Consider the following 17537-nt stretch of genomic DNA (forward strand, 5'->3'; position numbering starts at 1 on the left):
TTTACCAGGCTGACAGCTGTTCTATTATTTGCCTTTACCCACTTAGTCATTATGTCCACATTACTGATGATTCATTATCTAAAGTCTAATTGTGTACAATTTTTGTGAAAGCACCAAAAGTCAACCCTACAATATCGACATTGAGGTATTTGGTCAAAGTATCGTGATATTTGATTTTCTCCATATTTCCCAGCTCTAGGCTGAGTCCTCTGAGAAAAGTGCTGTGATTGGAATGAAAAATGGTACATTTAAATAATGCTAGTACAATAAGATGGTTAAGACACTGGGACAATTCATTGTTTATCTGGCAACATTTAGTAGATTTGTAAAGTGCGTAAATAACTGGTAGTTACTAAATATGTGGCAAGTAGCAGGACTTTTTTTTTTTTTTTTTTTTACAGCAATAATCATTTAGATTTTCTTTACTGGCCGGAAACAGGACAAAATTAAAAACTTACAGTTACATTTTATTCAAACTTATCTTTTAGTAGAATCCCTTTGTTGCAATAATTGAGTTTTGGTCTGTGATACTAACAACAGAGGGAAGAGTGACAACTCTAAAACCAATCTGGCCTGCAACAGGGAGCCAAAGTCCCGCCTCACCTCAGGGTGAGTTTCTGCTTACTACTTCACACTCTCTCTGCTTCATCATTGAAAGTTTCTGTCAATGATCTTTATTCTAGTTAAACAGTTTCTCTAATGCTCTACTGAACAGTAAAATCTTAGGACCTTGCAGTTTTAGCCAAAATAATGGAAATAAAACCACACTATTATTTTCCAGCTTTTAAGACAGGAAAATGAAAGAGAAATACAGCAGACCTACACTATCTGAGGTTAGTCGAAGAAAGGCCATCTTATAAAAGTGGACAGGACTTCAGATCTCTATTATGGAGTACTGATTGCTTCGTGGGCGTTCAGACAAAAACAAAGCAAGGGGCTGTGTTGGTGTTGCTTCAGGTAGCCTACCAATGAGTCATAAAATATGACCCAGGAAGTCCAGTTTGAGTAAAAGATCCATGAGTTTGAAGGCTTATAAGACACCGAACACTGCACAGTGGTTGATATTACTATGAGACACATTATCACAACTCTAGAAAGTTATCATGTGACAATCATTTTAACTTCTGCTGCAATAATCACGAGGTAGACATACGGCAGTAATCTAACCAGGAATGTGTGCTTGCATGCATGCCTATGCATGTCCTGAAGGTAAGGGGTCATTTTGTTGATTGAGGTTCAAATTTTTGGAGCCACATGGCTCTTGTATTACCTATAGTACTATTACAAATGACTGCAGAGATAAAATGCCACTTCAACCTAAAATGCTTGCTAACACACAGGGGGCCTTACTGAATCATGTGAAAGTGCTCTTAATTCAATTGCATTACACTCCTAATGTGAAAAACCTGTTCTCTTAAAAAGCAATTATTTGTCACTAATGATGACTTTTCTAAACAGTGTTTACCAATCACCTCTACATTTCTTTCCAACAGCCCACACTTTGCAGTACCCCCTCACATCTGCGCTGGCAGCTTACCACTCTAAAGTCACCCTGAAAAGCCTCCCATGGCTTCAAACCTCTGAGTCTGAAAGTCCCTTTGAAAGCATTCCCTCTTTGATGTGAGGAATGCTACAGATCAAGCTGGAAACTGACTTCAGCTGCTATCTAGTGTGCTTATATCTGTCATCATGTGGAGGATAAATATGGATTTTATCATGAATGAAATGTGAACCCCACCCCCCAAAAAGTGTTCCCTCCTCCTGTGAAGTCACTGATCCAGAGACAGGCCAGAATCATCAAGTGATGGAGATGGTGACCCTGGCTGTAGTGAGTACACCAAGAACCAATCACCCCCTCCCTCCACACACACCCACTCAGCCACCCACCCTCCAGTCACCCTGACAAAGAGCAGCTCTGTGAACGATGAGAGATGGCCAGTGACACAGACACAACTCAGAGATAAGAGCTGGGAGGATATCTATTCTGACTTATCCTGTCTAGTGACACAAGACAATGTGAGTCTGTGGTGCCAGCGCTGGTGATAGTGTTTGAACTCTTTCAGAGCCCAGCCCCTGTTTTTCTCAACAAGAAAAGCCATTCCCTATCAGCATCAGAGATTATACAGGGCTAAACCACTGATTCCCAAAATAGTGCTTTGCTAGCCCCATGGGGCTTTTTTGAAATGCTCCAGGTTGTACCCCCCAGTATAATTTAACGAGAATGTTCAGTTGCTTTTTATGGCCTACTCTTCTTAGAAGTTACATTATCCCACACAAGAGTCAAATACAATCAATTCAAATACAAGTCCACAGCATTTAGTCCTTGAGAGGGAAAACACATAAGATCACTTGACTTGAATGACAAAGTAATTTGATGTGGAAGTGTGTTATCTCTGGCCTCTTCAGACCCATTCAAACACACCCAATAATAAACACACACAACAGCCACACCTAACACACACAAACAGAGGCTTGGAATTCAACCAACCACATCCTTAATTAGAAACAAAGCCCAGGGTTCAAATCCAGCTCCATGGAATCAGATGGCTGCTCCACAGAGCGATGCGGGGTGGGGGGCTGTTTGTTTGGGCAGGGAGTTGGCTTTAAGAGGCTAGGAGGATCGCGGATGGTAAACCCACCTGTATTCAGTTTGCCCACCTGTTATTTACAGGAAGATTTTTGCCCAACATTTAAAGCTGGCAGAGCTCTTAATGAATCCATAGGCCGAGAGATACTATGACGATACAGACTTTTAGTTTATCTACGCGCCTATTCGCCAACACTTTCCTTTTAGTTTTTTTTAACGGAAAATGGCTAAATTTCTTCATTTGGGAAAGCCCTCGAAACCAATGATGGATTTCCACCACGTAACGTTACTAGTTATTCTGTCACTACAGCCAAACAAGCGTAAAAAGAAGTAGCATATACATGTTGACACATCGGTAGCCTACTACACAGTCATAAAACAAGAGCGGTAACTTCAGGTGTAGGTTGCTTCACCCTGCAGGTATTAAGCTAACATTCAGGCTATAACCGCCAACATACTAGTAACGTTAAAGAACACATAACGTGGCTACAGCAGCTAAAGGCTATTGACTAAGTTACCTATGTAAAACCACACACCGTATATCGTGTCCAAACTATTCTGAAAGGTATTGTTACTACATAAAATAACTTGGCTTACCTTGGAGAAGCGTCCCGGCGCTCACGAAAGCCAGCAATAGGTAGGCAGCGGAGTCCATCCTTAAACCGAAACTGAAGGCTACGGGTCTGTGGATACCTCTGGTGAGCTTTAAGAAATGAGGAGTTGAAGTCGGTCTGAGCTGTACAAATATGGCCAGCAGATATGTCACTCTTGTTTGGAAGAGGCGTGGAAAGTTCGAAACATACCAAGCAGTTTCGGTGAGGGAGCGCAGGTGAAATCCAGCGAGCTGACTGCGAGGACAGGAGGCGGAGGAGGAGGAGACGGAAGTTCCCAGGGGCTTGGGGCTTTTGCTCCTGTCGATGTCGCCTTGAGGTACTGTCGGAAATATGGACACTCCGACAGCACGTGAAGGTCAGCAAACTAAACCTCAAATGCTAGAGTTAAAAGTCTGTTTTTTGTTCAGCGTAGCCTGATATGACGTTGTGGAAGTGTAGAGCTTTTGAGGCATTCACGAAACAATAAAAGGCATGTAAAGTAGACTACAGCAACTTTTGCCAACAGGACAGTATTATCACAAATCAGAAATCACCAAGACAAATCACACAGAAGAATCTCGGTATCATTCTGGGAACAAGGAGGAGGCTTATCTGATGAATGACAAAATATTAGGCTATTGGTTGAGATGATGCATCATGCAGACTATGGGGTAGTTTAAGACACTGCAAATCAACTTGTTATTCATGAATAGATTCCCACTCCCAAACAGATTGCCATGTTATCTGTGCTCTAGTTTCAGACCATTGCCCATATACAGTATAGGCTTTGGGGTCTCGGCGGCATTCCCCCCAGAAGAAATGTTTAGAACCTTAACAGCTAAACTGACTATTTTGAAGCAAAAATCCTAGATGATTTAAGTAATGTTACGGAGTACAGACACTTCGGTAAAGTTAGACAGAAATTGGCAGATTCGCGGGTTCGCGGTTCAATAAATCATAAGCGAAACGTGTTACTTACACAATAGGCAGCTCTATCTAACCATAGGAAGGTAAACAACAAGCTACAACCCGGTTTTTATCCGAAAGTACCGTCTACTTATGTGGATAAATCCAATGCATCCCTGTGAGCGTTCAGCTTTCAGCCGAGCGTCTAGGGACCGTCTACAAAGTGCAAAACCGAAAGTGGATACAAAGAGAAAAATTCAACAGCTTCACTGTCATTGAGCCTAGCTCTTCCAAAATCACTCCACACATCTATGGCCTCCCTCTGAACATATTACACCCGCTAAGTTTTGAAAATCTGACTCCGTCTATTTTTAATATATTTTTATTTGGAGAAATTTCAATACCGTCGATGCTATTGAGTCTAGCTCTTTCAAAATCACTCCACACATCTATGGCCTCCCTCTGAACACACTACACCCGCTAAATTTTGAAAATCTGACTCAGCCTATTTATAATGAATTTATATTGTGAAATATGTCAATACCGTCAATGCTATTGCGTCTAGATCTTCCAAAATCACTCCACACATCTATGGCCTCCCTCTGAACATACTACAACCGCTAAGTTTTGAAAATCTGACTCAGCCTATTTATAATGAATTTATATTGTGAAATATGTCAATACCGTCAATGCTATTGAGTCTAACTCTTCCAAAATCACTCCACATACTTAGGGCCTCCCTACCAACATACTACACCTTCTTATGTTGGGAAAGCTGGCTCAGTCTATTTTTAAATATTTTTATTGTGGATAACATTCAATAGCTTCACTGTTAGTGAGCCTAGTGCTTCCAAATGTACTCCACAAATCTGGGGGCTCCTTACCAACATACTACACCTTCTTATTTTGGGTAAGCTGGCTCAGTCTATTTTTAAATATTTTTATTGTGGATAACATCCAATAGCTTCACGGTTTTTGAGCCTAGTGCTTCCAAATTTAGTCGACACATCTAGGGTCTCCCTATCAACATACTACACCTGCTAATTTTTGAATAGCTGGCCCAGGCTATTTTTTATGTATTTTTATTGTGAAAAAATTCAATACCATCAATGTTATTGAGTCTAGCTCTTCCAAAATCACTCCAACCATGTAGTGTCTCCCTCTGAACATACTACACCTGCCACTTTTTGAGAATCAGGCTCAGCCTATTTTTTATGAATTTCTATTGTGAAAGAAATCAATACCATCAATGTTATTGAGTCTAGTGCTTCCAGATCTACTCCACACATCTAGGGCCCCCTCTGAACATACTACACCCGCCGCTTTTTGAGAAGCTGGCTCAGCCTATTTTTTATGTATTTTTATTGTGAAAAATTCAATAGCTTCACTCTTTTTGATTCTAGTGCTTCCCAAATCACTCCACACATACAAAGCCCCCTTCCGGTTGTACTACAGCACTTACTTTAAAAAAATAGGTACAGCAGGTGTAGTATGTTGATAGGGAGACCCTAGATGTGTGGAGTAAATTTGGAAGCACTAGGATCAATAACAGTGAAGCCATTACATTTTTCCCCAATTAAAATATATTATAAATAGGCTGAGCCAGATTTTCCAAAAATAGCGGGTGTAGTATGTTCAGAGGGAGGCCCTAGATGTGTGGAGTAAATCTGGAAGCACTAGACTCAATAACATTGATGGTATTGAATTTTTTCACAATACAAATTCATAAAAAATAGCCTGGGCCAGCTGTTCAAAAATTAGCAGGTGTAATATGTTGATAGGGAGACACTACATTGGTGGAGTGATTTTGAAAGAGCTAGACTCAATAACATTGATGGTATTGAGTTTTTTCACAATACAAATTCATAAAAAATAGCCTGGGCCAGCTATTCAAAAATTAGCAGGTGTAATATGTTGATAGGGAGACCCTAAATGTGTGGACTAAATTTGGAAGCACTAGCCTCAATAACAGTGAAGCTATTGCATTTTTCTCCAAAAAATAAAAAAATAAAAAATAGACTGAGCCAGCTTTCCCAACATAAGAAGGTGTAGGCTAGTATGTTGGTAAGGAGCCCCCAGATGTGTGGAGTAAATTTGGAAGCACTAGGCGCAATAACTGTGAAGCTATTGGATGTTATCCACAATAAAAAATAATATAAAATAGGCTGAGCCAGCTTTCCCAACATAAGAAGGTGTAGTATGTTGGTAGTGATGCCCCAGATGTGTGGAGTAAATTTGGAAGCACTAGGCTCAATAACAGTGAAGCTTTTGCATTTTCCTACAATAACAATTCTTTAAAAATAGACAGTGCCAGCTATACCTACATAAGATGGTGTAGTATGTTGGTAGGAATGCCCCAGATGTGTGGAGTGAATGTGGAAGCACTAGGCTCAATAACAGTGAAGCTTTTGCATTTTCCTACAATAACAATTCTTTAAAAATAGACAGTGCCAGCTATACCTACATAAGATGGTGTAGTATGTTGGTAGGGATGCCCCAGATGTGTGGAGTGAATGTGGAAGCACTAGGCTGAATAACAGTGAAGCTATTGGATGTTATCACCAATAGAAATTCTTTAAAAATAGACAGAGCCTGCTATACCAACAAAAGAAGGTGTAGTATGTTGGTAGGGAGCCCCCAGATGTGTGGAGTAAATTTGGAAGCACTAGGCTCAATAACGGTGACGCTATTGGATGTTATCCCATATAAAAATTCATAAAAAAATAGGCTGAGCCTACTTTTCCAACATAAGAAGGTGTAGTATGTTTTTTGGGAGGCCCCAGATGTGTGGAGTAAATTTGGAAGCACAAGCCTCACTAACGGTGAAGCTATTGGATGTTATCCCATAAAAAAATTCATAAAAAATAGGTTGAGCCAGATTCTCAAAAGGTGGCAGGTGTAGTATGTTCCGAGGGAGGCCATAGATGTGTGGAGTGATTTTGGAAGAGCTAGACTCAATGGCATTGACGGTATTGACATTTTTCCAAATTAAAATACATTATAAATAGGCAGAGTCAGATTTTCAAAACTTAGCGGGTGTAGTATGTTCAGAGGGAGGCCATAGATGTGTGGAGTGATTTTGGAAGAGCTAGGCTCAATGACAGTGAAGCTGTTGAATTTTATCTTTGTATCTACTTTTGGTTTTGCACTTTGCAGAAGGTCCTTAGACGCTCGGCTGAAAGCATAACGCTCACAGGGATGCATTGTATTCATCCACATAAGTAGACGGTTCTTTCGGATGAAAACCGGGTTGTAGCTTGTTGTCTACCTTCCTACGGTCCTATTGTGTAAGTAACACGTTTCATCTAAGATTTATTAAACCGCAAACCCGCGAATCTGCCAATTTCTGTTTAACTTTACCGAAGTAGTACAGACTACGTGTTAGTAAGGAGTAATCATATACTTTTATTCCATTGTTTTGTATACTTTCCAAAAATCTATTCTCTCATCTCCTGGGTAGGTGAATGTAGGCTGTTGCCTACTAAAGTTTTAAGTTGATCCTTTTTTTACCTCTATACCTCCTCTGCTGCCAACTATCTTTTTTCCTCTCTCATTTTCTTTTGCTTGATTATAACAAAATGAACATGCCATAAAGAACAGTGGGTGGATAATATAAGAATCCTCCAAAGAAATACAGCTATGGAACCAGCTGGTAATATACATATTTTTCAGCTCACCCTCTTTTGTGGTTTTCCAAAGAAAAGCCTATGTCACTGTTCCTCTTCATGGCTATACCGGATACTAGTTTTGTTGAGAATGTGAATTTCTCACGATAGATTGAGTGACTGTTTTTTTTCCGTTTACTAAAAAGTAGTCTATATCCATGACGTTCCACTTCCAGGATTGCTCCGTTGCGTTCCCTTCCTCTTTCTTTGTGTTGGCGTTCTAACCTCCGGTGGATTTGTGAGGACTATGGTTAACTCCTCCTCAGATCTCTGCAGGGTAAATCCAGACAGCTAGCTAGACTATCTGTCCAATCTGAGTTTTCTGTTGCACGACTAAAACAACCTTTGAACGTACACATGTTCCACCAAAACAAGTTCCTTTCCGAGGCTATTTTGCAGAGGCACTGGGGCTCTGCCCGGTGCTTAGCACCGCCCAAAACGATTGGGATTAGTTTAAAGCTTTAGTGCGTAACTTTTGGATATTAATGAACGTCTGTTACATTCAAGCCATTGTCAAATGAGTTGCTACGAAGCTAATTAAGACTATCAGCGCCACACAACTCTCTCTGGATTTCTCAGTGTGACTATGTTCAGAAGATTGTGGTCATTTTGTCTCTGAGACACAATGACCTCAATCTGTAATTCATGCACCAACCCCCTGAACCAATTCTGCTAAAATGCAATCACATTTCCTGCTTTGCACTCAGATTGCAGTTCTAAACCACATTTTTTTTCAAAACACTACACACAATTCTTTACATTAGGCACAATGTTCTTAAATAAAATCTGCATGCAACACATTAGCATTCTTACTGTAGTAAGGTGTAGACCCACACTCACCCCAACATCACTTCGCTGTTCAGCTTTGGAACAGTGCATTCTGTATAAAGAGAAATTGTGGTATCTTAGGGTACGGAGCTACAGTAGGTAGAGACTGAGTAGTAGAGAGGGAGTGATAAGCTGCAGCTGGGACTCAAAAGAAGGATGGGAAATAGGCCTACGGTTTTTGACAACCACCGAGTCAAAATGCTTATTTTATTATTACTGTAATTAGCTTGTTCTTGTTTCCTAAATGTGTCACAAGTTATAAGCGTATTTGAAACAAAAAGGCAATAGTGTCACTGAAGCCAGCATAGACGTGAACTGGAAGTGGTCAGTGGCCCCACTACATAGTTTGAACAGTAGTTGGGAACCAACAGCCATGCAGGCCGTTCTCTGTAGGCTACATGCCATGGATAAGAGTTAGCGGAGGGTGTTACAAGAATACAGCTCACACTGTGTATAATTCTACTTTTTTTTTTTTTTATTGTCATTTATCAAAAGTCCCATAAAAAGAAAAAAAAAAAAACATGCTTGTCCAGGGGTTCCCAACCTTTTTTGTCCGAGGTCCCCCCACAGCCATATCAGATCTACTCACTTACCCCTTCATCAGTTCCCAATGTATGTTTCAAATATATAACACATATAAATGGTCAATATTTAGGTTGTTTTTGTCAGCAATCATACTACCAGTGGTGGTTTTTCTCTCTGAAATGTAGCGGCGTAGAAGTAGAAAGTGGCATGAAAAGAAAAGTACCTCAACATTAGTACTAAAGTACAGTACTTAAGTAAATGTACTTAGTTACATTCCACCACTGCATACTACTTCTACTGCAACTTGGAGGGAAGCTGAATGTTTAGGCCATTTCTCCATTACTTTTAGCTTACCTTTCAGCCACGTATGCAATACTTTAAGCTAACTATTTCAACTCTTATCCATTGCTATTAGCGAATCATTTGAACCATTTCTCCATTACTTTTAGCTAAGTATTTCACCTGTTTTTAAGCTAACTATTTCAGCAGTTTAGTCATTACTTTTAGCTACCTAAAACTTCTGTGCTCACTCGCTATCTAGTTTTCAAGCACTCTTACACAATCTGCCCCCCTGGCAACAGCAGAAGTACCCCCTGGAGTACAGCTAGCCCTGGTTGGGAATCACTGTGCTCTCACTATACATTCTGACTTAACCAGCCCATCATTTAAAAAAAAAAAAAAAAAAAAAAAAAAAAAAAAAAAGGCTCAGTGAGTATTCCTGGCAGCAGGATGTTGTTGAGTCATTTGTTGACAGAAAAATCTAAAATAAAATGTAAATATATATAAGAAAAATATTGAATATTACCAGACTTATGTTTTCATTTAATTATTAGGTTGTTACTGTATGTTTTAAACTAACAACTGCTAAATTACTACTGTAAAATACACCATTAAAAATAAAAACAGTACAGTAAAAATTACTTTTGTTCAGCAACTCTTAGTGGCTTTGTCAGAGCAGATGCATATCTCTAAACTATCCAACTTCTGTTTTCTTTACTGTAAGAAATCATGTGTTTGCGCACCTGATGGCTATGTTTCACAGGTCGGCTCATAGGTGTGGTCATTTGACAATCAGTGCTTTGGAATTTCAAGGAAGTGACATCATGATATACTTCTGTGTCTAATGTATACAAGTGTGTTTAGTGTTTTGCAAATCACTTTGTGTATTGTTTTGCAAAACATGTGAGGCTGACATTGTGCTTATAGTGATGCACATCTGGGCCAATGTTTTGCTCCTTGAGTGTAAGGTTTTGATAATTGTGTAATACTTTTTATTTCAGTGTGTAAGCAATCGTTGTTGTAAATGATGTTGTTCCTGAAGCAGGAAAACACATAACACATGTTCATTGTAATGATATGTAAATGTTGTGTGACCATAGGTAAAAGGTGATTCACAGAGGCTGGTGGAAGCCTCACTCTTCCAAGCAGGCAATCCAAAAAGGTAATGGAAACTGATAACAGCAAGCAGCCTGGGGCCGCTTTCACAAACCTAGTTAGACTGGTCTTCAGGCCGGTCTTAATTTTGCTGTCCCATTAGTCAAATTGCTGGTTAGACAGTTTCACAAAAATAAAGACTAAAAAGTTATTTTCATGGTAACAATCTGTGACACCGGCTGACCAGTGGCAAGAAATATAAAAAACTTAAAATAAATTAAAAATGTATGGTTTCTAACAATGTTGTGGAAGGAACAGGTCTTTGGAGAGAGCGCAGTAGCCCGTTGGAAATATAAAGCAGTTTACTTTAGTTTTTACTATCCCCATTAGCTACAGCATTGCAGCACCTATTTAAACAGACTTTACATAGTGACAATGCAACCATTACAACTTTCAACATCATAACCGAATGTTATAGAATAAACAGGACCAACTAAAATGCATACAGACAAAAGGCAAGCTCCTGACAATTCAATAATCACAACAAATAATCCATTACACTCCAGTGTCCCCAACACATTACAAATCATAATACAGTCAATGTCACTCCAATATTCAATACGATATACAAAATATATAAAATATTCCATTTAACTCCAGTGTCTCAAACACACTGCAAATTCTGATCAGTGAGGACATTGACAGTGTTTTTAATTTGCCAAAATCTAAACTGTTTTTGCCATGTTTTTGTTTGAAAAAAGTATTAATTTGACCAAGATTCATTGAAACGTGGTCCAATTTAATTCAGGTTTAACTAGACAAGTTTGTGCAACAGATCATTTTAGATGTCTATCTGAAGTCTAAGTTAGATAGCCTGTCTATCTTTGTGAATCAGCCACTGGTCCCAAAATATTGGAAACGGTTGCCCACATGTACAGGGGAGCTGAAGAGTAAATAAGGAGCAGCTGTGCAGGAAGGCAGCTGATAAAAGGGCTGTTGGGTGGTTAACGGACGATAGAAAGTTACTGGTGACATCTAGTGGACAGGACTGGCTCTGGGCAATTAACCGATACACAGAGAGTGCATCTTCATATTTGCCTCACTTGTACCTCTCGCTTACCTCTTGCTCCTCAGACAGACATTAAGAAAATTAAAATGTCCATAATTGTGGCACACCCAATCAACAGAACAGATGAGTAAAAGATTACTGTGGACCAAGACTATGCAGAGACGATACACTCTCTAACTGGGATTACAGTCTTTTGTATTCTATATTTGGGATTAGTCTTGTGTTAATTGTGTTATATTAAAACTTTAAATGTTTTTGTTCCCTTGGGACCCCTTAGAACCGCGAGGCCCCCTGCTACACAGTTTAGTCTTAATAAGTACAAACCAATTAAGCTGGTGAGCAATGATTTTCATTTTAAATATAAACCCCCAGCCCAGCAGAGTGCTTTAATTAAAAGCCTGAATTTTCAACACACACTGGGGAGTTTAAGTCTATGTGTAATACATATACTGTATAGCAGGCATAGTTATTCAGCAGGTGACAAATAACATAAACTGACTGGGCACAAACAAATGATCAAAGTGCCTCCTACTGGTTTGAATTACTGTAGAAGAAAACATGTTGACATGAAACACATTGTACCAATAAAATGTAAGATATTCCCAATAAAAAAATAATTATTGATCTATTACGTTTGCTGTTTATGTGTTCATGTACGTGTGTGTGTGTGACACAGGCAGAGAAAGAGAGTATTCTACTTTGAAGTCTCACTGCTGCCCACATCTGCTTGCTGGCAGATTCAAAGTCTCAATGATTCTCTTGTCATCCTTTCTTGTACGATCCCCAACTTCACTCTCTTTCTCCCTCTCAGTAACTGAGCATCTTGCTGATAGAGTTTCCTTTTGAATCCATGGTGCAGTTTTCAGCAGAACTGAATTGGAAATTCCATCCTATTATTTTCAGCCAGGAAAAGTCAAACAAAGCTTGTCATGTAGATGAAAGTCAAGCGGAAGAATTGCTGAAGTTGGCAATCCAGCTTCAAAACACAGAGTAACAACAGTCAAATTGGCAGGGATGGAAGGTAACTACATACATTGTACATACAGTGGGGGAAATAAGTATTTGACCCCTTGCTGATTTTGCAGGTTTGCCCACTTACAAAGAATGCAAAAATCTACAATTGTAATCATATGTACATTCTAACAGGGAAAGACAGAATCCCAAAGAAAATTCCAGAAAATCACATCATATGAATTTATTAAAATTGATAACCATCTGATGAGGAAAAACAAGTATTTGACCCCCTGGACAAACAGCAAGTATTCTGGCTCCTACAAGCCAGTTAGTCTTTCTTTAAGACACAGCCCCAATCCGAACCAATTATCTACATCAAATACACCTGCCTCACCTCGATACCTGTATGAAAGACACCTGTCAACACCCAAACAACCAGCAGCCACCATGGGCAAGACCAAAGAGCTTTCTACGGACATCAGGGACAAGATTGTTGATCTGCACAAGGCTGGGATGGGCTACAAGAGAATCGGAAAGCAACTTGGAGAGAAAAGATCAACTGTCGGTGCAGTTATCAGGAAATGTAAGAAGCACCACACCACCGCCAACCTCCCTCGGTCTGGGCCTCCACACAAGATCTTGCCTCGTGGGGTGTCCCTGATCATGCGAACGGTGAGGAATCATCCCAAAACCACAAGGGGGGAACTGATGAATCAACTGAAGGCAGCTGGGACCACAATTACAAAAGAAACGGTTGGTAAACACCACGCCGTCATGGATTGAAATCCTGCAGCGCACGCAAGGTCCCCCTGCTCAAGAAGAAACATGTACAGGCCCGCATGAAGTTCGCCATTCACCACCTGGACGACTCAGAAGAGGCCTGGAAGAAGGTGATGTGGTCAGATGAGACCAAAATAGAACTTTTGGCCTCAACTCAACTCGTCATGTTTGGAGGGCAAAGAACACCGAGTACAACCCAAAGAACACCATCCCCACCGTCAAGCATGGTGGTGGCAACATCATGCTTTGGGGGTGCTTTTCAGCCAAGGGGACGGGACAACTCCATCGTATTGAGGGGAGGATGGACGGGGCCATGTATCGTGGAATTCTGGACCGACATCTCCTTCCCTCAGTGAGAGAGCTGAAGATGGGTCGAGGATGGGTGTTTCAGCACGACAACGACCCTAAGCACACCGCCAAAGCAACAAAAGAGTGGCTGAAGAAGAAGCACATCAAGGTTCTGGAGTGGCCTAGCCAGTCTCCAGACCTGAATCCGATTTAAAATCTTTGGAGGGAGCTTAAATTCGAGTTGCCAGGTGACAACCTCGGAACCTGAATGATTTGGAGGCTGTCTGCAGGGAGGAGTGGGCCAACATCCCTGCCGAAATGTGCACAAACCTTGTCACCAACTATAAAAACCGTTTGACATCTGTGCTGGCCAATAATGGCTTTTCTACAAAATATTAACATGCTGTTTGTCCAGGGGGTCAAATACTTGTTTTTCCTCATCAGATGGTTATCAATTTTAATAAATTCATATGATGTGATTTTCTGGAATTTTCTTTGGGATTCTGTCTTTCACTGTTAGAATGTACATATGATTAAAATTGTAGATTTTTGCATTCTTTGTAAGTGGGCAAAACTGCAAAATCATCAAGGGGTCAAATACTTATTTCCCCCACTGTACATAACTTAAAACAAAAAGTAAGGAAATTTGTGTTTGGCGGATTAATTCTCTGTGGTAACAATGCTTTTTGGCAATAAAAGTTATACCGTTGGAAAGCCTGTTTAGTTGACTAAACAGCTTGCAATGCTTTCCAACGCATTTCATTGAAAATGCATTTGTGGGATGAGCAGCAGCGCTGAGTATGTGGGTTGCGCCCATGAAAGATTTGCCAAATCTTCTCCTTGCCAATGCCAAACAGCTTATTCTGCAATTGACTCATTGGTGTTTGCCGGATTGGATGATTGAAGTTTGAAGAAACAAGACATATTGGCAATGTAACAATTTATTCATTTCAACAGGAGCCTCAGTAGCGTGTGGAAGAACCATACACAGCCACAACAGCATGGCACCTCTTCCTCATGCTGCTCACCAGCCTGGTCACACACTGCTGTGGGATGGCATCCCATTCTTCAACCAGCATTTGTCGCATGTCAGCCAACCTGGTTGTGTTGGTCACTCTGGCACGAACGGCAGGCCCAATCTGATCCCACAAGTGTTCAATGGGGCTCAGTTCAGGACTGCTGGCAGGCTATTCCATCCTCTCCACTCCCACATTCTGGAGGTAGTCTCTGATAAACCCCGCCCTGTGGGGGCGAGCGTTGTCATCTTGGAGGACAGAGTTTGGTCCAGGACTGTGGAAATATAATAACAACTTAACAACTCTGTTTCACAAAGTACATATACATACAGGATTAGAATATGATCACCACTTTAATTCCAAATTGCTTATTTGATGTCCCATGTCTTGGATCCTTTCTAATATGTTTCTTTTTCATTTTTAATTTTATTATTAGAAAGTGTTTGTAAAACAGAAACGTCATTGTGAAGATTAATGTCAGCATGGATAAAAGACATTTGTAAGGCAAAGTGTAAAACGTGGGGTATAATTGCCGCAGCCGACCTGTCGAGTGCTAGTGTGTCGTAACTGTTTATACTTGCACGTGGTGGTCGCGACACTAGTTGCAGTCTTCTCCTGAACATGAGGAATGAGGAAAGGCTACCGAATTTTCTACGGATTAGAAGAATAAGAAAAAGGTAAACAACGGCAGAACTGGCAGCAGCATTGATGTCAGTGCTTCGATTTGATTCAATGACCTACTTTGTCGGATCAAGCCTTTCATTCACCATAAAATAACTCATCTTAACCCAGTAAGTTTACAAGAGAGACGCCCTCTGGACGCACACTCAAAATTCTGGCGCCAGCAAGATCTACGTCATTTTGACATCACATAGCTCGGCTATGCCGACTTTAAAACGGCCTTAAGCCGGAGACAGCTGCAGTGTCGGCAGCAGCATTTCCTGTAGAGACTGGGTCAAAGTTATTAGTGTGAGCATTGCATTTCATCACAAGATTGAAGCTGGATGCAAAATAGCGTCTAGCAGAGTGGACACAAGTTTGTTTTTTTACCAGAGGCCAACTCACAGGCTTCTATGAGAAAAACAACTCCGCTGCCTGTGCAGATAGATGAGATGGAAGTTTACAATTTAACAGCATTTCATGTGATGTAACAACAGCAGACTCTAGCAAATCCTCCCCTGTGTCCACTGAGCAAGAGCCATCAACAAACAGCTCCATGTCTGCATTATGAAAAGATTGGTTAGTGACTCTGTACCCCAAGAGTTGGATATACCTGGAGGCACGTGGGGTCACAGGGTTCCATATCTTTTTGTGCCAGGCCCGGTAGAGGTTACCAGAGGGGACTCACACAGCATTACTGTCACCGGGGATTTCCACTGGATGCGTAACGGCTGCGGACCGGCTCCGCTGCGTGCCGGCTGCGTGCTCCGCTGTCCGTCAATACCCACCGGGTCCGGATTTGTTGCCGTGACTGACAGCTGTAGTCACGAGGACCCAACGAGATCTCACGAATTCAGGTAGAATTGAACCACAAAACCAACAACAGTTTGTTTCCATTCAGAGGACAAGAGGGGAAACGACTCTGTGCTGTGTTTTCAAGGTGTAGTGCAGGGAAATATGATCCGCCATGAGCACGGTGTATTTTATTTTGAATCTGCTCCGGAGGGCTGCGGACTGACGGAACTGGGACGGAGTAGGGACGCAGACGTTCCGCAGTCAGTGGAAATACACAGATTGACTTTAATGGAAACCTAACCGGAAATTTCCACTGGATGCGGAACGTCTGTGGAACGTCTCCGGAACGTCGACGGAGTCATTCACGAGAGGGATAAAAAACAGGAAACAAAAACATTGAAAAAATTGATATACGGAGATCACGTGACAAACTGCATGGCAGCTCGAGACAAGAGCTTTCCGCCCTATCTCCGTATTTTGGTTGAAAACCAGGTCTATTCTTTTTATTTGACGCCAGTCCTTTGATTTGTCACCACGGTAAGTTAGCGGAATGCCTGCAGGAGCGAAAAAGCAGACCCCGCTGCAGTTTAACCGAGCAAAGAACTCTGCCAACAACGCTAGCATGGCGACGGCTAGCAAGGTTTTGGATGCTAACGCGGATTTATGTATGGAGGAGGCCATGGCCAGGGTCCTGGAAAGGCCAGAGTCCTGGATTTTTGCAAAAACAGTTGCCAACAGAACAGGGCTACCATCGAAATTGACAGAGCACACAGAATCTACAGCAAAGGGACAGCAACACGCACGCTGATTCTAAGGTGTCTAAGATATCAGGACCGCCAAGCAATTATTCAGGGGGCGAGGAAAGTACAACAGGAAGGTCTAGGGTGACCAGATGAGAATGGGTAAAATTCAGGACGGGGGGTGTGGGTGTGGTGGTGTTTTTTTCTTTTTTTTTTCTTCTTAATGTTCTATCAGACTATAATTACTTGAGAGTCAAAAAAAACGGTAATAATAATAACTTTTTAAGGTATACCCTTGTGTGAGGTATCATTGAACTCAGCAGAGACTTCCTTCTTCATTGGTGATGGTTTGGCCCGCCCCTTATGCATAAGCAACGCCCCCTTTCATAACATTTGAACCGTTTAAGGTATACCCTTGTGTGAGGTATCATTGAACTCAGCAGAGACTTCCTTCTTCATTGGTGATGGTTTGGCCCGCCCCCTATGTTTAAGCCACGCCCCTTTTCATACATGCTGACCCATTTAACGTAGAGTCTTGTGTGAGGTATCATTCATCTCAGCAGAGGCTTCGTTTTTAATTGGTGATGGTTGGACCCGCCCCCTACGCTTTAGCCACGCCCCCTTTCACAGCTAATGAACTGTATGACATAGAGTCTTGTGTGAGCTATCGTTGAACTCGGCGGGGAGTTCCCTTTTCATTGTTGACGATTCGCGGCGTCTGAGTGCCGCGCGAATGCACGGCGCAAGGAGCGGCGTC

At 41.3% G+C, this 17537-nt stretch overlaps 1 protein-coding gene across 3 annotated transcripts in view; it reads right to left on the reverse strand.

Moving 5' to 3' along the window:
- Window positions 1-4317, reverse strand: part of alcama (activated leukocyte cell adhesion molecule a) — a 78209-nt gene extending 73892 nt beyond the window's left edge. For 2 of the 3 annotated variants that reach the window (XM_028594983.1, XM_028594981.1), the window contains exon 1: window positions 3185-4317. In XM_028594983.1, coding sequence (XP_028450784.1) covers window positions 3185-3242 — 58 coding nt within the window. In that variant the 5' untranslated portion in view covers window positions 3243-4317. The remainder of the gene's footprint in view (window positions 1-3184) is intronic. The other variant, XM_028594982.1, reaches the window with a different exon arrangement.
- Between the last annotated feature and the right edge of the window lie 13220 nt (window positions 4318-17537).

Source organism: Perca flavescens, chromosome 13, assembly GCF_004354835.1.
Source record: "Perca flavescens isolate YP-PL-M2 chromosome 13, PFLA_1.0, whole genome shotgun sequence".
Taxonomy (NCBI): domain Eukaryota; kingdom Metazoa; phylum Chordata; class Actinopteri; order Perciformes; family Percidae; genus Perca; species Perca flavescens.